Source organism: Pectinophora gossypiella, chromosome 8, assembly GCF_024362695.1.
Source record: "Pectinophora gossypiella chromosome 8, ilPecGoss1.1, whole genome shotgun sequence".
NCBI lineage: Eukaryota > Metazoa > Arthropoda > Insecta > Lepidoptera > Gelechiidae > Pectinophora > Pectinophora gossypiella.
Window position 1 is genome coordinate 7,045,915 of NC_065411.1, and position 23,732 is coordinate 7,069,646.

Below are 23,732 nucleotides of genomic sequence, written 5' to 3' on the forward strand. Positions count from 1 at the left end.
TAGTTGTGAAGTAAAATAAAATAATTATTAAGTAAGGGATAGCGACAAAATGATTATTTTTGAAGTAAGGTAGAAAATCTAGAAAAAGGTACAAAATGGGTCATATCTCCTAAACCGTAAATAATTGCTGAACATACATGGGGGTGTTTCTGGTAGCTAATGAGCCCCTCTATCTAATTTTTCATTTTGAACCTGATCTTCTGGGCCACCCTGTATATACGTACTGAACCGGAAATTACAGTTGAATTAACTTGTAAAGCTTATATTAATAATTCCGTGGATTTGTTTTGAAACGCAGGTGAACATAATCCAAGGTCAAACGTGAAAGAAGATAAATACTACCCAGCTAATTTCACTGAAATATTTGTATGTGTATTCTATATCTTGGAAACCTTATTTAGCTATTATTACCGGAAAAACATGATTAAAGGTCAAATTTTTTATTCATTACAAGTCCCCGACATTTTTTCCTGTATCTTCCAATTCATTTGGATTATTAAAATTCATATTCAAAATTCAAAAATACCTTGTCTTAATAAAGTGAAGTCTTACTATTCAGCAAGTTTGTTGGGAAGGAAATTCCCAGTAGTTCAACTAATAAGACTACTCGGTAAGACCGGCTACTCGGTGAGGTGTAGTGGAATAGGGGTTTGAATCGTCATTTTTTTTACATAACGAACGTCTCATCCGCCTAAGCCGACTGCAGCTTCTTGCAACTTGTATAGTCGGACAAATATTCAATGATTCAATCTTTGTATCATTGAATATTTGCAGTGTATCAATTTTTATTAAGGTATTTGTATCAAAAGTGGCTTCTGGTTGTCATTTGGTTACCGGTGGCTCTACCTACGCCATTAGGTATAATGGGTGAGAGTTTATGTACCTAGGTACAGCATAGAATTTAGAGTGATATTGTGATGGAACGGTAACTCTCCGCCCCGCACCAATTCGTATCGGGCGCCGACCTCGCCCCCTCTGGGTCTTACTTTAGAGTCGGTAAGGAGCAAGGGGGAGAGCGCGAAACTGTCTGTCTCGCGCACATTTACGCCTTAATCAGCACACGGTAAAAATGAGATTTTTGTATTGAGTGTTTGATACACATTAATGCGGAAAAGAAAAAGATGAGGAAAGGAAGAATCCTAACCATTTGGGCTGTCCCTATATCCTGAAAATAGCCCAGCTCAAAGAAAAAGGGAAACACTCACTTGATCAGCTTCTCTGTTCTTCTTACCAGGCCTGGTTTTTGTTGACAGCACAAGAATACAATCACAGCAGTCTATTCACAATTAGTTAGCGGCGGCGGTGCATTTACGATTATATTAAAATATTTGCAGAAAAAAACGTATTATAGATAAAGCAGGGAAAAAACAAAAGGAGCACAAAACGTCACTACTACTGTCGGGGTTCACACACACAACAATAAAAAGTTTTTAATTATTTGTTTTTAATTTATAAAGTCTTTTTGGTGTTTCCCTTGGGTAGCTAGGCGTATTAACAGAAATAAAACATTTAGTTTCCAGACTGTAGTATTCAAAATAATGCTAAATCAATCCGTTCTCAAGTGATGCGCTCTCCAGCGGTTTAGCATTTCACTTTTATGGAGGCATAGATCTTGCAAAGGGTTATCTTATAAGTTTTTATTTCGATAAGGTTCGTGTTTAACCGCTATTCAATGCCAAGTAACGATACAAGGAGAACGCTTAACAAAAATGCTTTATTGGAAATAGGTTCCTGTTTGATCTCTTTTTCATAGTGTTCAATTTCTCTTCATAGTAAGGTACGATAAAGGCTTTAAGCGTAGGTAATGTGTAAGTCTTGTCTAAGTTTTGAAAATAGATATTACAGGCGAATACTCACGGTAAGGGAACACCTTTATAGTAGCTTTTTACTCCCAGCATAAACAGAGAAGTTACAAGATTCCACATTATAGCTACATTTATTAATTATAAAATCAGGTCTATTTTTGTATAAATGCAATACCAACTTTATAGATAAACAAATATTTGAATAATTAAAACACATAATAACGGGTTCTTACCGCGTTTAAATCAGGTAAATATGAGACTCCCGATAGGTATTACAAACTAACAACAACAAACAGCAAACAACAACATCAGTGATATTGTAAACATTGAACAAATATTTGATCAACGTACATATTTAAACTCACGGCTATTTCCCACCGGGGTAACCTATAGACTATTTACGATCCTGACATACTTCTCATGCTTCATTTCTAACACGCACGCCGGTATAAAGTAGATCATACTAAACTTTTTCTAAGGACATCTCCAATTTGTTCCTAGTACATCCTTCTAGCTCAAAGAATACATGAACTTATCTTCTTGTTACAGTACTCATTACTTCAGACTGTGGTGGAGGCTTGTCAGAAGAAGCGGCAATGCAAGTTCCACACGAGCCCTAAAGCCTTCGGAGTGGACCCCTGTCCTGGTTCCAGGAGGTTCGTCGAAGTTGCCTACAAATGCCGTCCTTGTAAGTATGGTTATTTTTTGGAACCGATAAAATAGCTACCCACCCATTTTAAATCTAATCTGGCCTACATGATTCCACTGTTGGGCAAAGGCCTTCCCCTTTAATTTTTTTGCGGTCCTGTACGTACTCTGGCCAGTCCCTTTGGCAAACGTCCAGGTCCCATACCATTCAATCCCGAGCCATTTCTTTCTCTCTTTTGACTTAAATTGGATTGGGCTGGCTGGCCATGTTTGTCGCATGCATCCTGAGTGGTGGGCGCGGAATGTTACGCATTGGGTGCCTCATGGCGGGTATAGGCGTCGTAATAAGTATCAACTTACCTAACAATTATTCATGCCAAAAGCTGCAGTGTCGTAGTATAAAAAGGCAATTTGTTTACAAAAAAAAAAAAAACCATTGGTAGTCATAGAGGACTTCCAAAAGTCTTCTTCGACGCAACACGTTTGGAAGTCTAGGACCAAGCGGTAAAGTAATTGAATTGTGCCATAGAACTGAAATAAAACGTTCTTTGTTTAATGATCCTACATTGTATATGTTTCATTCAACAACAATCGATGCACTGCAAACTGTAGGTATAAATAAAACTCGCTTAGTACCTTAGCCTTATTACGGCCTCTATGTGAAACTTTGTACCCCTTAAATTGAAACTAAGTACTTACACTTATGATACCTCTTGATTTGTAAACACGACGTACTTAGTTTTACTTAATACTGTAGCCTAGTTAAATAATAATGTAAGTAAATCTAGTTATAGAAGAGCGGAGTTTCCTATCACAAGCAAATCGTTGCTTAAATGGAGCCTCCGTACACCATATAATGTAAAATAACAAAGATAAAGAAATAAACATTTTTTATATTTTTTTATATCGATTGTTCGAGAAGTAAGTAAGTTCGAGAAGTAAGATGATCCGTGCTGAAGGCACGTTAAACCGTTGGTCCCGGTTACTAATTACTGATAAGTACGTAGTCGTTACCTGAGTCACGTCAGGGGCCTTTGGAGGCTCAATAATAACCCCGACACCAGGGTTGATGAGGTTGGTCATTCATCTCACAACCCACACGATAGAAGAAGAATATCGACATTGATTATAATTGTTTCATAGGTGAAGATAAGCTAGTTATTCATACAATACATGAACTCAAAGATTCAATAGCTTACATTTTCTTACATTTCTCACATTCTTTCAATTTTTTAACATTTTTCCTCACCTTATGGTTGTCTGGAAGAAATCGCTTTAAACGATAAGGTCTTTTTGTAATTATTTCTTTATATTTTGGTGCAATAAAGTGTATTTGTATTGTATTGTAGCTTTTTCACATATAAATAAAACCGTCAATAAAAATGAAACCGTTATTAAAAATTCATTTTCTATTTACGTCTAGAAAACCAATTTCAGTATAACTGGTTATTTTATGAAGACCTCTATTCCATATTCATAAATATAAATCGTTATTTACGAGGCTGTGGGCGAAAACGTGAAGCCTAAAATATATACTGGAGTTTATCTGCCCTTTTGTAAATTGTTTTTTTTTTTTCAAATGGCAATTCGATTAACGGCATTTAGTATTTGCGAGATAAGTATTTAACTTACGACTAGGTGCTTATGAGGGTAGACAGAACTTCCGTAACGTAAAATTTTTCATATCCCTCTGTGAGTGATATAAGTGACTCCCAAAGCTGAGATCTTGTGTTTGATTGGAATGAAGCCTGAAGTGGGGCATTGGGCATTGGCATTTAGGAAAAAATAATTCTAAGTTTACTGTTATGTGGCTGGGCGTTTATTCACTAACGTACATTTATTGAGAAAAGACCTATCTCCAGTATTGGAACGTATCATTTTATAAGCTTTTAATGAAGTAGGTGGATAAATAATGTTAGATAGAACAGAATCGATCGGTCTGATCTCGACTGTTACATCACTATGCTCATGAACGTTACAACACTTGTTTCTGTACTTTGACAAAAGTTCGTACCGCGCGTTGAAACTATTGTACAGCCATGAACAACATTATGTACCCACTTTAGAACCCTGTCGCACTATCATATTTGACATTTAATGATACTTACGGTTTAATTTGTCAAAAAAGTTAATGTGACATGGTTTCAAAGTGTAACATATTAGTACTTATGACCGTACAACAGTATCTAGGTATATTGAAATATTATCACTAATTGTACTGAACTAGACATACTGTCTAGTAGTAGGTAATTTTCAAAACGTGATGATTGATTTTTCGCTAACAATTCTTACCATTGGCCAACAGATGAGTTCAGAAGTAAGGTGGGGTGTGAGAACGACGTGCTCCACCTTAGCTGCAACCCTCACTCCAGGGTTGCCATCTACTCAGCCCAGTATGGCAGGACCGAGTACGACTCCATTCAATGCCCACAGCCTAGAGGAATGAAGGAAGAGAGTAAGTATTTAGTCACTATTACTTATGCCACTGTGGTCGTCTGGTTATTTTATTATTTTTATTTATTTATCATAGATATAGGTTCCGGCAAACTTCTTGAGCATCGACCTTGACTGCGCACAACCGAATTTTAGATCTCTTTGGTGGTGTGGTACGGGGCGCGGGGGCGGGTGATGCCCGCATCGACCGGCTATTGGTAGATCAGTCGATACTTCCCCCGCGCACTCTGTCTTCGTCCCTTTGACTCCCGAATACACTTGCGTGCAGTGAAACTGTCACGTTTTTGTTATTGCTCTTTTGTTCGTTTTTTTTGTTATTACTCATTTGTTTAAGTTTAAGAATTAGTTACTAGCACGAGGTCTATGTCTACAGATCCAAAACCTAGCACTAGCTCTGGTATTGCTGGTTTCAACATCATGGAAGGAATATCATACTTACGTGACGATTAGTTTTTTATTAAATATAATAATATAATATAAGTTTCAATAAACTATAATAATATAAGTTTAGTTTTATTTAAAATAATCAAAAGTTCATTTTTTTGCACGGAAGTGTACGTGCGCGAACTTTCCCCCACTACGACACTCGATACTCAAGAAGTTTGCCGGGAGTTATACAATTTCGGACGACGTTCAGTGGGTAGGCCCGCTACAAGGTGGACCTCACAACCCACACGATAGAAGAAGAATATCGACATAAAAGGTGGACCGACGATCTGGTGAAGGTCGCGGGAAGCCGCTGGATGCGGGCAGCGCAGGACCGATCGTCGTGGAGATCCTTGGGGGAGGCCTATGCCCAGCAGTGGGCGTCATACGGCTGATGATGATGAGATACAATTTAATGCTACATTTTAAATAGTTAACATCGGAAAACCCTAAAAGGGTTTGTCCCGACATTAATCCCACATATACATCTTATACTAAAGACAAGTACAATCAAATTGCGACACCCAACGAAGTTGCTCGCGCAGCAAAGACTGCTTGTTTTTACAAATACATGTTTATAGCGATATACCAAAGCGGCAATCTACACCGCAACGAACTACACCTCCGCTGGATATCACAATATCTTTACAAACATGGTAGGCAAGTACAAGTTGATCACATACGTAGTAGTGTTGGCGGCTCGCGTCGCAGTGCACGAACCGGTCCTATGCTCACGCTATAGAGGATGCTCCGAGAAGTAGTGACTTTTAAAACTTTCGAACAAATATTTTTTTTAATAATTCACTGGCTTGCTTCTCAAACGGGGAGCGCCGGTTCGTACTCCGACACCGGACTTCCACTATGAGATATTAATTTATCTTAGTGCAGTTTTCACTAACACAGCACGACCGTTATAGACAGCGATACGGTTCACCACCTACTACGTTGGTACAACAGAAAGTTCAGTGAGGCGTGGGTACAGTCATGAGCAATATCATGTACCCACTTTAGAACCCTGTCGCACTATCATTTAATGAGGCTTATGGTTTAATTTTTCAGAAAAGTTAATGTGACATGGTTGCAAAGTGTATACATACTCGTATTAATACTCGTGACCGTACTTAGTTCATCTTGCGATGGTTGGCTCTTACTACCCGAATTGAAATAAAGTCGGGAGCTTATTATAAAATTAGTTATTATATAAGTTCCATGCTCACAGCCCTAGTGCGACTTTTCGATTGGGCTTGTTAGAAATCTTCTAAAGACACGAGATTATTCAGTAGTAGAAAATAACAAGTACTGGCGTTCAGATGTCTTTCACTAGCTCGTGGTGTGAAACCCGCAATACCTGTGTATTGAAATAAAAAATAACACTTAGGCTACGTTCACACAGCGACTATTCGATGCGATTTTTTCACGTAGATGTTCCGGACTGGCACGTAGCAATACGTCTCGATCACGGAATTTTCACGTAAGACTCGTGCCTTATAAGTTTCATAAATCCGATAAAATCTCGTTTAGGTCGTACGGGAAATAAAATGCCATGAAAACGTAGATTTAGTATAGGTACCTACCGTAATATTTTTACACTTTGTCATCTCTTTGTAATAATTTAGGCGTTAATGAACTTTGAATAGGTAGCAAGACGTTGCCCTCTCCATAAGTTTTAACTCTACTTTAAAAAAACTTAAATGTTTATTTAAATCAAAACTATAATGCAGTTAAATCTAGTTAAATTAGAAAACTTTGATTCGAACTGTTCTGAAACAAAACCTAGTAACTGCTGCGTAAATTGTTCAAACAATGAACTTCGACCGCCTGTGTTGGGAGACAACAACCAACTTTATTGCAAGTAGAATGTTTAATTAAATTCATGTATAATAGAGTAAAAAAAATATTACTCTTTTCATTTTTTCAACAAGCTGTGCAGTCAACCCTATCTAATTTTAATCTTTTATTGCAGTTTTTCTCGGTAAAAAGTTCAATCAAATCTATCAATAATACTTAATAGCACAAATATAAGACAATTACAAACTGATAAAAAAGCACAATAGGCGGCCTTATTGCTAGACAACAATTTCATCCAGACCAACTTAGGGTCAAAGTTGTACTATTTAATTAGAAAAATTATGAAAAGTTTTCCTTTTTCATAGTAAAATGATAGTCGTATGACTAGATTAAGTAAAAAGTCTACTTATTGTTTGACAGAATAGAATCAATCGGTCTAATCTCGACTGATACATCACTCTACTAATGAACGTCACAACACTGGCTGCTACAGCAGCACCATATGAGATTTATTTATTTATTTATGGTATAAGACTTTTTGGCGGGAACGGGAACGGGACGTTGCTTTCTTCATTGAATAATCTAAATAATTAATACGAAGTGGTGTTTTGTGGTTAATGATCGCATTAAGTTAGTCGGAATACATCCGCGAGTGTTATTATATCAGAGTATTCAATAAACAAAGTGTATCTGCCTATTTTCGCTTCGTGCCAGGAAGCCGCTTCATAACTCGAAAGTTTATGCGGACTTTTGAGTTAATTCGTTTGGGGTTCGGAGTAGGAGTCTACTCTGAGGGTGGGGGCTTAGGTTTCATCATCATCATCTTTCATCATTTCATCAATCATCAAGAAAAAAAATACGTAAGACATGGCTGTATGGGAATAGTTCCCTTTGCCTTACCCTTCGGGGAAAACCAAAACAAAAAAAAAAATATTTATGGTATAACACTTTTTGGCGGGAACGGAAACGGGACAGTTGCTTTCTTCATTGAATAATCTAAATAATTAATACGAAGTGGTATTTTGTGTTTAATGGTCGCATTAAGTTAGTCGGAAAACATTCGCGATAGTGTTATTATATCGGAATATTCAATAAATAAAGTGTACCTATTTATTTTCGCTTCGTACCAACAAGCCGCTTTATAACTCAAAAGTTTATGCGAACTTCTGAATTAATTCGTTTGGGGTTCGGAGTAGGAGTCTGCTTCGAGGTAGGGGGCTTGTGTTTCATCATTCATCGTCATCACCTTTCATCATTTCATTAATCATCATCAAGAAAAAAATATATTTTATTCTATTGCACCATCCCGCGCTCCAATGCATAAACTTCTTTCACCCTCAGATTGCCCGGCAGAAATTACTGTTTAGCAAGAAGGCCGCCTATTGTCCTGATGTTACTCGTCTGTACATGTCCTGTGTTAATGTTTTTGTGCAATTATTGATTGATTCAGATGAGATCTCTCAAAAGCCTACAGGTTGTACCGCGTATTGAAGCTATTGTAAAACGTTATTAATATCACAGATCATATAATACCAATATTTAATATAATCACTAATGAATACTGAACTAGACAGATGTTGTGTTTGATGTTATAGAAGGTATGCCTATAAATAATTAATTATACATACATACCTGATACTAAGGCTCTCCGCGCAATATCATTGAGTGCATGGTGACGTGAAACCCTCCCCGCGCAACGTCGACAACTCAGTGCGTGATGGCCATCAGCCTCCACCATGGAACCGCAGGTGCATATATATGTGGGGTTCACACACCTTGCAACCCAGGCGGAAAGCGACCGCCACACGCAACGAATCATCGTCTAATAAAGTGCCTAAGTGAGGGGAGGGTAATGCGTGCAACCATGCCCCAGATTCAGGTTGTGAATAACTACCAATATTGAATATAATCACTAATTAATACTGAACTAGACAGATGTTGTGTTTGATGTTATAGAAGGTATGCCTATAAATAATTAATTATACATACATACATAAACTCACGCCTATTTCCCACCGGGGTAAGCAGAGACTATAGAATTCCATTTGCATTCCATTCCATAATTAATTATGGATATCATTATTACATAATATATCATATAAAATCGGCCAACTGCGAGTCAAATTCGGGCATCAAAAATTCAGAAATCAGAAATCACAATCATTTATTTAACGTAATTATTATGGATAAACTTGTTGAAGGTCAATGTAACATTTTTGAATTTACGCCATTTCGCAAGGTGTTATGGCTGAGGAGAAGTAATGACAAGAAACTGCTACAGCAACACATCTTTTATACATTGTTTTAGTTTTACGCGGTTATTATCATAATTATAACACATAATAACGGGTTATTAACACATATTTTAAATCAATGAGGGTAAACATTACAAGTTATTTAAGATTTTAGAGTACACATTCAATTTCCTAAAAGAACTCCGGTTGAAGGTCGTGTCTCTCTATATAATAAACAAGCCATAAAAATATTCTAAGAAAAACCTATCCAATTAGATTCGTTCGAAGAAGCACCTTGCAGAGTAAGAAGGAACATAGATATAGTATAAAAGACGTAAGTACACTAGGGAATGTACTGTCCTAGTTGTAGAATAAAGGTTTTAATTGCCAAGATTTTCAGTAGAAAAATGGCAATAGCAAAAGGATTTCTTAGTTTTTTTCTCTCTCTTTTTTACTAGAGTTCCTTAGATACTTCTAAGACATCCTTTTGCTATTGCCATCCAGGACACTTTTGTTTATAAAATCGAATGTTACTCTGTCTGACCATTGCCCTTTCACGCTAAAACCGCCTAGCTGGAGCTTTTAAATAAAATTCGGTATGACGAGATTGTATATGGACCAAAAAATAATATAGGAAATGTTATCGCCGAAATCATCCCTGAAGGGGTCAAAAAGGACATGGGAAAGAACGTAACGCGTGTTATAACTGAAATCCACGTGGACGAAGTCGCGGGCGTAGAGCTAGTAGGTAAAAATAATATATATATATATATATATATATATATATATATATATATATATATATATATATTTCTTTAGATAAGTATATATTATTTATTATTCTTTTTTTTTGTTATGTTGTATCATTATATATTATGTTTAGCAATAAGGCCGCCTATTGTGCTTATGTTTTATTTGTATGTTAATGTCCTTTATATATGTTGGTGTGCAATAAAGTATTATTGATTGATTGATCGATTGATAAAACATTTCCAGCATATTTTTGTATAATTTTTGCATGCAATCATACAATTATGACTGGTTAGATAACCAGGGGGTTCGAACCCCATTACCGGACTGCGCTAATGAGTTATTAAATTTATGTTATGCGCAGTTTTTCACCGACTGCGGCCAAGCAAAAAGGGGGGTTTTTGTGTTAAACCGCTATGTATGTTTGTGTGTATGCACGTCTGTTACCACCTAACTTCTAAACTATTTGTCATAATGTAAAAGAATCAGGTGTCACTAAAGGAGTCTTGATTTTCCGGTGGTTATTAATATGTGACGTCACGTTAAGTTCAATGTGGCGCCCTCTAGACTTAGTGGACATTAACTCTCTCTCTCTATTTAAGAGCTGCGCTCTTGTCGGTGGAGTAACCGCCATTCCTCTCTTCTTCCCGCCAAAACCTTCACCTCCCGATACGACACGACCTGCACCTTCTCTTTTATTTGTTTCATAAATGTTATCCTAGGTCTACCCCTTCCTCTCTTCCCTTCAATTTTTCCTTCTATAATGTTTGTTATAAATGAATCGTGTCGTATCAGGTGGCCAATCATATTTCCTCTCCGGTTCTCTATAGTCTTCAATATGGTTCTCTTTTCTTCAACTCTTTCCAGCACTTTTTCATTTGACACCATTTCAGTCCAGCTTATACCCTCCATCCTTCGCCAACACCACATCTCAAATGCTTCCAACCTCACTAAGGACGGAAAAATAAAGTTTTTCAGTGGTGATATTGTGTTAAGTATCAAATGAAAGGGCTTAATTTGCACATTTAAAGTATGTACATATTACTAGCTTTTACTAGCGGGTTTGCTTGTATTTATTCAATAACTAATTACATTGAATCGATAACATTACTGTTCAGACATGTTACGGGTAAGTTTTATCTTAAAATCTTATATAAACCACATAATAAGCAAAGATAAGCACGTTATCTTAATAAATTAGGCCCCAAAATAATATAAATAAAAATAAAAGTTTAAATCTAACACCCTTGTACAGAAAAAGTATGCAACAAGAAAATATTTCTCTGAAATTGTTCCGAATAGTAATTTCAAGAAGATAGCCTTTGGCGAAAGCCAATCTAAGATCTGTCCTAAGAGTTTGCTTACCACGGCATACGACGACAGTTATCTCCTAAATGTTATGTTATGTTATTCACACATCAAGGAAGAATTTCAGAGAAAAAAAATCTTGCCTCATACTTTTTCGGTAGTCGGGTTTTAGTTAATAAACTTTTTTTTCACTAACACATTTGGCTCGACCATTATTGACGGCGACACGGACTTACTTCATCTTGCGATGGATGTACCTCTGACTACCTCAATTGGGATATGAGCTAATGTTATGTAATGTATGTACATAACCAGCCCACACATAGTTCATGGTGTATGGGACTGTAATGTTCCATTTCAAAAAGATTTTGTTTCTATAGTACTTATATGCGAACAATAATTTTAGTAAGAAAAGGATTTAAAGTACGAATAATTATTTAAAAGAGAAATTAATGGAAAGAGGCTGTATTAAAATTTCATTGGCTAAAGGCGGGTAACTCACCGAGGGCATTAGGTTTAATGCTCGGATTTTAAATTCGAGCATTAGCTAATATCAATGGTGCGCGAGCTGAAAGCGGAGAAAATTCACTTTTGTAAACCGCGCTGCTGCCATTTTGTTATCTCGCTGCAGCTGTTCGACATATTTTGGATGGATTTATCAAACAGTGTGATAACTGTACCAGTCTTTCAATTTATTTCATACGTAACGTAACGTAAACAGCCTATATACGTCCCACTGCTGGGCACAGGCCTCCCCTCAATCAACCGGAGGGGGTATGGAGCATACTCCACCACGCTGCTCCAATGCGGGTTGGTGGAGGTGTTTTTACAGCTAATAGCCGGGACCAACAGCTTAACGTGCCCTCCGAAGCACGGAATCATTTTACTTTTTCGGACAATCAGGTGATTCAAGCCTGAAAAGTCCTTACCAAACAAAGGACAGTCATACGTAAAATGTGTCATTTGCGGTTCGCGTTCAACTGGGCACCCTCAGGCCTGTTGTCTTAAACGTTGTACCGGGTGAGAGCCTTGAGCGCTCCCCATTTGTGCCGCCAAGTAGTAAATGCCATTTGCGGCAAATCTACAATAACTCACGTCAAAAAATAATAAAAATATTGTGTTATTTACTGCTAAAATATTGGAAACTGCATTCCTAACTGTGCATACTTCTTGTCTCGACGTGTTCATTAATATAATCATCGATGATTCACGAATTTGAATTAAAATTAATGCGATGCGGAAGAATTTCTCCTGGTAAAGCCCACCATTACGTCCGTTCTGAAACCACAGCCACTTTGAAGTAAAAGGTATGGAGCAATTATCAATAAATAAAGACCTGTGTTGTCGTGGAGCCAATGCTCAGTTTGATGACTCGTTTCATTCATCAGTCTATTTAAAGTGCAGTTGAATAACTCGATCAAATACGTGAATACTGTAAGCGGAAAAAATAGTAAATATTAATTTGAAGCGTTATGAGTAATAACTTAAATAAATAAAATCAAACCAAGGTGATTGAATAACAAAATTACATAAAATTTACTAGAAAAGGAAACAAAAACCGAAATTGCCAAAAATGTATATCAATTACGACATTTCATCATGTCTGATGACCATGATAGTCGGGATAATTACTCACCTAATCTGGGGGTTTAAAATGGCCCCATTGTTGCAATTTATTTAAAAAAGAAATATTGCTATTTGACATTTGTTTGCATTGCGCGCTTACTTTTATACACGCAAATGTTAAATAGCAAAACATAAACAGCCTATATACGTCCCACTACTGGGCACAGGCCTCCCCTAAATCAACCGGAAGGGGTATGGAGCATACTCCACCACGCTGCTCCACTGTGGGTTTGCAATACTGCCTTTTTATTAGTTGAATTACTTTGATGTGGCGTTTTTAACTCCCCAGTTATGTTGTGAAAATAGATTCAAGAGAGGGCGACTCTAGTATGGCAAAAATCGTCCCCTAAAGGGGGGAACCGTGGAATCAATGCGTCGTAACGGCATTGTTCGGTACACGAAGCTGCTCATTCCAGCTCATTGCACGGTTACCTATAGACATGGTTTTGCCTCTAAAACATTTTACAACAAAAAATGCCACCTGTGAAAAAAACTATTTACTACATTATTTTCAATCATATACTTAGTAAAAACTTCATTCGTTCGGTTTCTTGTACGTTTTAATGTACTATCTCTCTAAAAATTGAGGACTTGAAAGAACTAAGCTTTTACTTTAGCATATTAATAATATATCGTCACTGGAAAGGCAAAATTACGTAAGCGCCAAAATAGGTATTTTGGGTTTTTTATATATTCGGAATCAGCGTTTCATTCTGCGTCGATCTGTCTGGGTAGCATTGCGATACGAGCACTTTTTTGGCGCTTACGTAAATTTAAAAATAGTTGACTTTTTTCAATTCCATTTTCTTAAACAACAAGATTTTGGTGTTTTTTTCGTGACTGGTGTATAAGTAATATTGTGTTCCTATATAATAACTACATATTAACTTTAAGTAAATTTGGCATTCTATAGTTTGAAAAGTATCATTTTATTAGTAATTTTGGACTACTGAAAATAAAAAATAGACTATGTATAAGTCATTTTTATTTACAGCTTTTAAAATAAGTAAGGCGTATAAGAAAAAATGTCTTAGCATGTTTATGCAGTGAATGGCGAATAAGTAATTTTGACTTACAGTATTTAGAATAAGTAAGGCGTGTACGTAAATTTGCCTTCGCATTTTTATGCTGTTATTAAGCAAGTTTGTGGGCTAGCAGTAAGTTTCCCAGGAAGTTATTTTTTAACAATAGATCTAAAAGTAAAACTATTTTAGAATTGATTTTATAATTTATTAGCGACCTGCCCGGCTTCGCTCGGGTGCAATGCTGAGGAAAAATGAAATTATTTACGACATCACATTAAAATCCTCAAAAATAACAGTATTTCAACACTATTTATTGGATGTTATTATACATACCTATAAACTTTCCTCTTGAATCACTCTATCTATTAAAGAAAATTGCATCAAAATCCGTTGCGCAATTTTAAAGATTTAAGCGTACATAGGGATATAGGGACAGAAAAAGCGATTTTGTTATACTTTTTAAGTTCTGTCGTTTGCATATTTAGCGCCAATTTTGAATTGAGAACTCAAAATTCAAATTTGTTGGAATTTCGAATATCAAAACAATGAAAAAAAAATGAATCTTACAAAGAAAAATTTTCTATAACTTTCGAAGAGGCCTACCGCGACTTCAGTGTTTCAAAGAGTTAAAATCTCTATTCCACGATGAAGTGCCATGTCTGCGGACCATCGAACGCTGGTATTTAGAATTCGAGCGCCTTCACTGAAGATAATATCGTTGCTGTGAGACAACTAATCCTCAAAAATCGTCATGACTGTGACATACCGAGAATAGAGGCGTTATTAGGCATTTCAGGGACAACCATTTAAACGATATTGCATGAGGCTCTTGGTGTGAGAAAACTAGTTTGCCGTTGCATCCCGCATTTTCTGACGATCATAAGGTAGCCCGCGTCAGATGGTGTAAGAAAACTCTTCAGAGGTTCAACCGAGGAGAGTCAAATCACGTGCACGACATCATCAGTGGTGACGAATCTTGGATTTATGCTATTATCATGATTCCAAACAACAATCCACAGTTTGGGTCTTCCAAAACGAGTCAAAGCCGACTAAAGATGTTCGCTCTCGAAGCACTTCAAAGAAAAAGGTGGCTAAATCGGTCATGTTGCGACAATTGCACTTGAAGATCGTAGGACGGTTAATGCGGATTGGTATACCACAATTTGTTTACCACAAGTCATCGCCGAACTTCGAAAATCTAACCCAAAGCGACGCATGATGATGCCCAGGGGTGCAGGATGCTGCACCATGACAACGCAAGCTCACACACCGCTCGTCAAACGATTATTTGAAGCAGGAAAACGTAGAAATTCTTGACCATCCTCCATACAGTCCTGACCTAAGCTCCAATGATTTCTTTACATTTCCTTAAATTAAAAAAGAAACTCTTCGCGGTCAAAGATTCCAGTGCGGTGAAGAAGCGGCCAACGCTTTCAAGTCAGCCATTTTGAACACCTCTACTTTGGAGTGGAATAAATGTTAAATAATACCTGGTTCGAGCGAATGGAAAAGTGTTTTAAACTTCGTGGTAAATACTTTGAAAAACAATAAGGGGAATTATTGAGGAATTAGAAATTATTGAGGAATTAGAAATTATTGAGGAATTAAAAAGACTTGACCCTTCCAGAGACTTGACTCGACTTAGAGCCACGTATGCTTGTCTTAATTCAAACAATTTTGAGCCCAAATATACTACTGCATGGTCGACTGTGCTGCTCTGCATATGTTATGTTATGTTAGTGGGCTCTGTTTTCCGCATTTAGACTCTAAGGTGGCCCATTATGCGTGTAACTGTTGACTACGTAAGCCAACTTATCTCCTTCCAGAAGCTCAGAAGCCTCCTGGGGATTTCACAGGCTTCGCGGAGCGACCCCATTCCTGCATGATAAGCATGATATCCTTCGACTGTCTGCATGTGGGCAGCTGTGCCCATCTGTCGTTGTGTAGTTGCTGGGTATGGTCCCGTACCCACGAGCGTAACTGACTGAAAGGTATCGGCAGGATTGGTTCGGGTCCATATACCCTGGTGTCTGATCCTCTCCTTGCCAGTTTGTCGGCGGTATCATTACCCAGCGATCCACTGTGCTGCCCTGCATATTATGGACGGTGGATGCCACTGACAAAATTAAGGGCAACATCCTTCTTTCAGTCATTTTGTAATATCGTCCATCTTGGATTTGAAATTTTGACATAATGACAATATTCTACTAGTGTAGTCCTATCATTTGATACCCATATTGAGGGGGTTGTGGAAAAATATGTACCTAGTCCGCTATTTTGGAACAAATTTTGACATAATCACAGTATTCTACTTGTGTAGCTATTTCATTTGATACCCATATTGAGGGGGTTTGGAAAAATATGTAATCCCCATTTTGTATCGGCTGCCATCTTAGTTTTACAATGTTATTGATTTTATTTTATTGTATTGACATCGGAATTAAAGGTGCGTACCAAATTTCAGATCAATCTGACAACAGGAAGTACTTAAATTGCAATTTCTAATTTTGATACAAATATATACCGTACGGGTTTAGCTAAATAAAACCGTTTAACCCTTTCACGGATAGAGACCATGGGTCATTGGTGGTTCATAATAGGTAGTATGACACCTTGGAATCGGAACGTCCGTATACGTTCTGTCTTTGAAAGTGTTAAAAAGAAACTTTTACAAACAGATAACGGGTTGTACGCTATTATTTATATTTTATGAAACTTTATTTCTGGCACTTCAGTATTTTAATAGCTATTTTTATAAATCAATTGAAGTAATAAGTAATTTAAGGAGGTATTAAGAATAATTATTTGTCTCTTACGTCTTTTTACCCATGTAAGATATTACAAGAACTTACTTTAAAGAATCTTTGGTGAACTGACATAATCAATCGATCACTTTTTAGGCAATTTTCACATAATGAAAGCAGATGTGTAAAAGTCGTTACAGTAACTTTTACTCCGCTAACATTACAGTATTATTATATTTAAAGAAATATTGTCGTTCTCGTATGCATTGTCGTAAGAGCTGTAAGTAATTTTGCTTCCAAATAATATTTTAACCAGATGGCGGTTAAGTAAATTTGCTTTACTGTAAACTGAAGTCATTTTTACGTAAGCGCCACTATATCCTAAAATAGCAATCCAACTGTTATAATATGTATTGCTGGACATAGAAAATTAAAAAACAATGTAACCTTTCTTTGACATCATCTAAATTGGATAATTGGGTAAAAAGTTATGATAAAAAAACGAAAAAATGAAACTTTAAACGGCTTTTTCTCGAAATGGCCTTTTGGCGCTTACGTAATTTTGCCTTTCCAGTGACGATATGTATTATTAACAAATAAATATTTTGCAGAATATCAAATTTAGTTATGTTTAATTTAATTTAAAAAGTATATAATTTGAGTATTTATAGGTAATACACGTAAGAACAAATGGAAAAGAAAAGTAGATAATGATTTTTAGCGTCCTCCAGTATATTGAAGAGAGGTCTATACCCAGCAGTGGGATGTGTATTAGTTGCTTACGTAGATACCCGTAATTTTATTCTAAAATTAAACTTATTAAGTAAATCATACACGTAAATTGTTTCGTGAAAAAAATATTGCTGTTAACAAAATGTTATCTGACTGTGTATTTATTACTGTAATATATCACCGGTTTTCTTCTATTATAAGTTTATTACTACGTGGATTCGTACAAAACCCGTCTGATAGTGATGTACAGAGACAAATTGGCTAATGTTCTTCATGTTCAACCTCCGAAACGTGGTAGGATTTAGGGTCAAAGTAACAAATGGTCACTATTTCTACTTGTACTATATACGATTTAGATAAAGGAAAGCTAGACGATTGATAGTTGGGCAATGGAATTGTTTATTTCTTGAACAACAGGCTTTATATCGTGTACCTACTGTTAGCACATATATAAAGGAATATTTTATTATGGGTAATATAACAGAAGAAAAATAACAGTATTAAGTTAGATTGCTTCATTTATCTTTGGATATAATGTAGGTATAACATAAACATAAGTTCACCCCTGTATCAATTCGGATAGTCAGACGAACATTTATCGCAAGATGAACTAAACCCACACTTCGCCGAGCTTTTTAGTAACAAAATAAAACCAAAAATATACACATACATACATACATATTATGTCGTTGGTATTGATTTATAAATTATCATACGTCGTGAGTAAATCATGATGTGCCGGCATTTCTTGATATGGCCAATTATTGGACGTATCATGAAATGGTCATCATGATCTGCCCAGGCAGATCTCGATCGGCCCAGTTTTACGCTCAGCCTACGACAATTATATAACTTATTACATTTAATCGATCATAGTATTAAAATCTTATAATATTTATGAATGTAGTTGCTTACCCATCTACAATCCAGGATAACAATACTGGTTGTAAGAAACTCATAAAAATGATAGACTAATAAATGTCCAATGTGATAGACGATTTATGGCCTTTCTATTTTAGGAACTTTACACGGCATACAGGCTTAGCGTAATTGATTGAATTAACAAAATATCGTTTTAAAATTTAAACATTCATTTCCATGGGAATCCGTACGCATCATAAATATAATTTTTAATAAACATTTTTTTTCCAGAACAACAATTTTCCCTTTGCAGGGAAACAAAACAAATTCGACCTTTATGCTATTTTTTTCTTTGAAAAAGCTTTGTTAAAGCCCATTGATCACTGTAGTATGAAAATGTTAAAAGGGTCGAGGGATTTATTTGTCAGTTTATTGGAAAATTTATTTGTTTTCTTACGCAAATGAAATGAAATGAGTAAACAATAGGATCGATTTAGGGGAATGTTTACGGGAAATGTGGTTTGTTGTTTTAGATACACGTTTATTTTATATTAAATGCATAATCATTTCATGAAATTATATTTGCTTCAAAATTTAGCAAATGTAAATGTAATGTGTGTGTTTTACATTCGTAATGTTACTCATGATTAGAACGTACTAAATAAGGTTTTTAATTCTAAAGTTTTATACACACAAAAGCCATTTTAGATTTAAGTATTACAAAAAGAGTGGGATTGTCGCAGAATCTCCATGATGAAAACTAACACACAGCGCTTTAGTGTGTACTTTTCCTTATCTTTAACCAGCGTAACATCCGACTGGATAACTACTATTAAATTAATTACTATCAATTATTACTACTACTAATAATAACTACTAATACTACACTACTACTACTACCACTACTACTACTATTAATACTAAAAACATATGTATATTTTACAACATATGTTGTATTTTTTACTATTAATTATTTTACTATTAAATTTCTGCTATTATAGCCATAATACTACGTAAAGAACGGTAACTTTCCACCCGCACCAATTAATATTGGGCGCCAAGCTACACCTACCTCACCCCCTCTGGGTCGTACTTTAGTCTAACTGGCCGTAAGCTGCTAATAAAGGGGGCGCTTGCACGAACTATCTTTCTCGCTCCCACTTACGCGGTAAGGTAACACAAGGTAAGAATGAGAGTTTTGTATAGTGTTCGATGTCTGCGTAGGTGTAATTATTATCAGTGGGCAGGTAACCTTCAGAGTTCAGTCATTTTAACATTACTAACTATGCAGACTTATTATGGAACCCGCAGATTAGGTATTAGGAGAAATAGTTGTGTTGTGGTGACTTATATAAGGGCACCACCCGACCGAAGGTACCTACTCGTATTTTAGCTTTAATATTAAACGTATTTGCAATTTGTCTCATAATTACCTTAGTGACTGTGAGCCTACTTCGACACATAGATTACGTGGGTGGTTTATGTAAATATGTAGGTTACTATAACAAGCAGAAAAAAATATGAAATTATCGCGAGTTTTGGATATCTTAACAAAATTGTGTATAAAAATATAAATTTATTTTTAAACCCGACTACGCGAAAACTGAAATGAGAAAATTGTTTAATTAATTTCATACTCACGTAATACCTTTCCACGAGAATTCTGCTTGTTAAACGAAAACTCTTGTTTACCTATGTAAACAAACAGAAAGAACATTTTTTATTAAAATTTTAAGATATCTTTTTAACTAGTAGGTATATTAATTCAATAAGTAGGTGTTAGATGTAATATGTCATGTAACATGGCCGTCGTAAGCGAAATTTTAGGACAAATTAGTTGCTTAAAAGTTAGAAGGTGACACACACACGTACATACAGACATACACAGCGATAAAACATATAACCTTGCTTCGCTGTCGTCGGTTGTAAGTCCTACATTTTGCAATCGCAAAAGAATTTGTAGCTTCAAAAGATTTTAAAAGGAGTAGGTTCGTGCAAAATTGCTTAATTTTAATAACCATTACCACAAAATGCGGTGTCTCTCACTAGACATTACTCCAGGACGATATTAAATTCCTTTGGTAGTCCCGTGTAATACCCTACGTTAGTCCTTTTACACTTTCTCGTGGTAATTGCAAGTGTACGACATTTCATTTTAAAAATTTAAAAGTAATTGGCTTTTCAGCGCGCCGCAATTTTTAGCACTCTACCTCGAAAGAAAACCGCCATGAGGTTTATTAAAATGTCAGATATTTTTCCTCTTGCAAATATTGTGAAGTTTTGTTGGGAATGCAAGTATCATTGCTAATGTTAGTGTTATAATAAGGGACAGGAGATGAGCTTTCTACTCGTAAACTAGGTGAAAATACACTGGGAGAACATAACTCGTAATGCGTTCTCAGTTGGTTCATTTTCTTAATGTCCCTCATTCCATCAATTATTAGATTTATCATGTATCAAAATATGAATTCATAAAATTTGAATTGTTGTTTTGTTCATGCTTAAAATATAACTTCGTTTTAAATTCAAATTCTGATACATGATAAATCTATGACATAGAAATTAGCATTATTATTATTTGGAATAGCGATTTAGTATTCCCGAGACATTAAGAAAATAGACGCACGGTAAGTATGTATTTTTTTATCATCACAGAATAGACAAGTTCGGACCGACGTAACTGTACACCAAAACTAGTGTAAACACACTCGCTTTTTTAAAATTATTAATAGTAGTTCGAATGACCTCATCAGATAATCATTAGGCATTTCAAATTGGGGTCCCCATCCTAACCCATAGTTCATCAAAATATTTATTATGTTAGATACACAACTTTGCTTTCTCTTCATGCGCCACCTCGAATCGCTCCTGATGTGATTCGCTCACTATTCATTGAATCCATTTGTTACACTACTGAATCTTCTTTCTCTCTTTGCACAGCCTGCTTGGAGCCGTACGCGACAGAGACAGCAATGCGGGAGTGTCACGGGAAGCGACGCTGCGTGCTGGCAGCAGACCATAACATGTTCGGCAGACCCTGCAGAACTGGGAGTCGAACTTACCTGAAGGTGGTTTATACTTGCGGTGAGTCAATTGCAGCATACTTGCCATGAGTTTCTTGAACAGCAATCTCATGTAACACAACTAATTCACTGTATTAGTTAATGGAGTATTAGTTAGTGTAATAGTAAATGGAGGGTTATTTTGTTGTATTGTCTAGAGGACAACAAACATAGGAATAAGTACATAAAAATCACGCTTATTTCCATGCCAGGGGTCAGGAGCTTTAGCCACACCAGTGGCATTTGGTGGCTCAATAATAGCCCTGACACCAGGGTTGATGAGGTTGGTACTCCACCTCACAACTCACACGATAGAAGAAGACGTTTTTTCACTTTAACGCTGACGCTTCAAAATTTCACTTACTAAGAAACTAACACACTACTTTTGCTTCTTCCGCACTCTTCAATATCCTACACACAGACAAAGAGGATATGGGTAATGCTATGATTAAAGAGTTATTGCTTAAGAACATCCTGAGATTCCACCATTAAATTTACCAAGAAGAATAATTATACCGACCACGGCAAGCCAGGGAAAGTTGCTTGTGACATAAAAGCGGATTTATGGTCGCATTACACGAATGCATATCAGCCAGCAAACAAAGTGTCGGAAAATGCATGTGAAGGGTGGTCACCCTACTTAACAGGAGCAGTGATGTTTTATCGTCTTAGGATATTTTTTATAAGTAAGTAGATATATTTATTGGTATTTCGTTAGGTGTACGGTTTAGATTTTAGGTGTATTTGACATTTGTTTCCATTGCGCACTTACTTTTATATGCGCAAATGTAGAAAATTATTGTTTTTTCGATAAATTGCTTCGATGTGGCCTCTTTAACCCCATAGATCTTTAACTTAAAAATACCCTTGCTTGGGTTATTGGCATTTTAACTATTTTAACACAACACATGTGCCATAGTCACATAGGTTTTTATAAGTAGTTAAAACTGTTCACTTTACAGCAAAATCGTAATAAAGTATAAATAGACCAAGCTATCGACAACATCTGCTGTATTGTTAATACTATTTACTACCGCTCGTATGGTTGTGAGAAAGTTTTCCATGCCTACCCCATAAAACCATGGGAGCTGTTATTTTATTGCGTCAATCACGAAACTTTTCACACGTAAGAGGGTTTGTGTACTCTTAAGTGAAACGATAAGTTTTTAACGCACATTTACCGATATAGAAAAACACAATTTACTTACTCGTATATCATAAGGCTGCCCCCACATTGGGCGTTGGCCGAGTGTACGCGTTTCCTGAGCGTGCTGCCGGCGTCGGCGCGGCGCGGACGTCGCGTCAGCGCACCGTCTGCGGGGCACGGGCTTCGCGTTGTCCAGCGCCGCACAAGCGCTGCGTGAACGCCGCGCAGACGCCGCGCTTACGTCGCATTCCACGGGCGTTCGGCCGCCCGTGCCCCCCGCACACATTCCCCCCCGCGCCCGCTAGCATCTCAGTCAGTCGCCCGTGGAACGCGACGTAAGCGCGCCGTCTGCGCGGCGTTCACGCAGCGCTTGTGCGGCGCTGGACAACGCGAAGCCCGCGCCCCACAGACGGCGCGCTGACGCGACGCCCGCGCCGCGCCGACGCCGGCAGCACGCTCAGGAAACGCGTACGCTCGGCCAACGCCCAATGTGGGGGCAGCCTAACATAACAGCATAACGTAACCTAACGACTATATGCCAATCGGGTAGTTAAAGGTATATCCATCGCAAGATGAACTAAGTACCCACATCTCACCGACCAACCTTTCTGTTAGATCAACATGATAGGTTACCATCTCTCTCTCTTGGGTCGGTCCCTCATATCTGAGCATCGTGGTCAGCATGTGGGTTGCACCTGGCTTTTCTATTCTTGGACCCTTTATGCTGACTCTCTTGGGAATATAGAAGCCGTGGTTCCCCGTTGCCTTCTGCCCCAGACATTTTTGAAGTTTTTTGGAGTTTTCCAAGGCCGCTGTTGCCTCTACGGTCGGTTGCCCGACCGGTGAAATGGTTATACCGCCATTGCTCGGTCGCCAGAGCCTCGTCCGTTATCTAGCAGGGAGCACCGCGGCGCCCAGTGGACACCGCTGCCAGCGACTCATAACGAAGCACCGACGCACGCAGGTGAGGTTACCGAGCGCCGTTTATAATGGTCGAGCCTACTGTGCAACCGTGATGTATATTACTTATGCTGTTTCATAATACTTGTAAATAATAATCGTATTTAGTAGATTCGACAATCATTATGCAAATTTTGCAAAGTGGCCGTTGTGCGTCGTGCT

General features: G+C 37.1%; 1 protein-coding gene across 3 annotated transcripts in view; it reads left to right on the forward strand.

The window, feature by feature from the left end:
- Positions 1-23,732, forward strand: part of LOC126368908 (uncharacterized) — a 105,706-nt gene that overhangs the window by 61,481 nt on the left and 20,493 nt on the right. For all 3 annotated transcript variants that reach the window (XM_050013142.1, XM_050013143.1, XM_050013144.1), the window contains 3 exons: positions 2,355-2,493; positions 4,759-4,908; positions 21,342-21,485. In XM_050013142.1, coding sequence (XP_049869099.1) covers positions 2,355-2,493; positions 4,759-4,908; positions 21,342-21,485 — 433 coding nt within the window. The remainder of the gene's footprint in view (positions 1-2,354; positions 2,494-4,758; positions 4,909-21,341; positions 21,486-23,732) is intronic.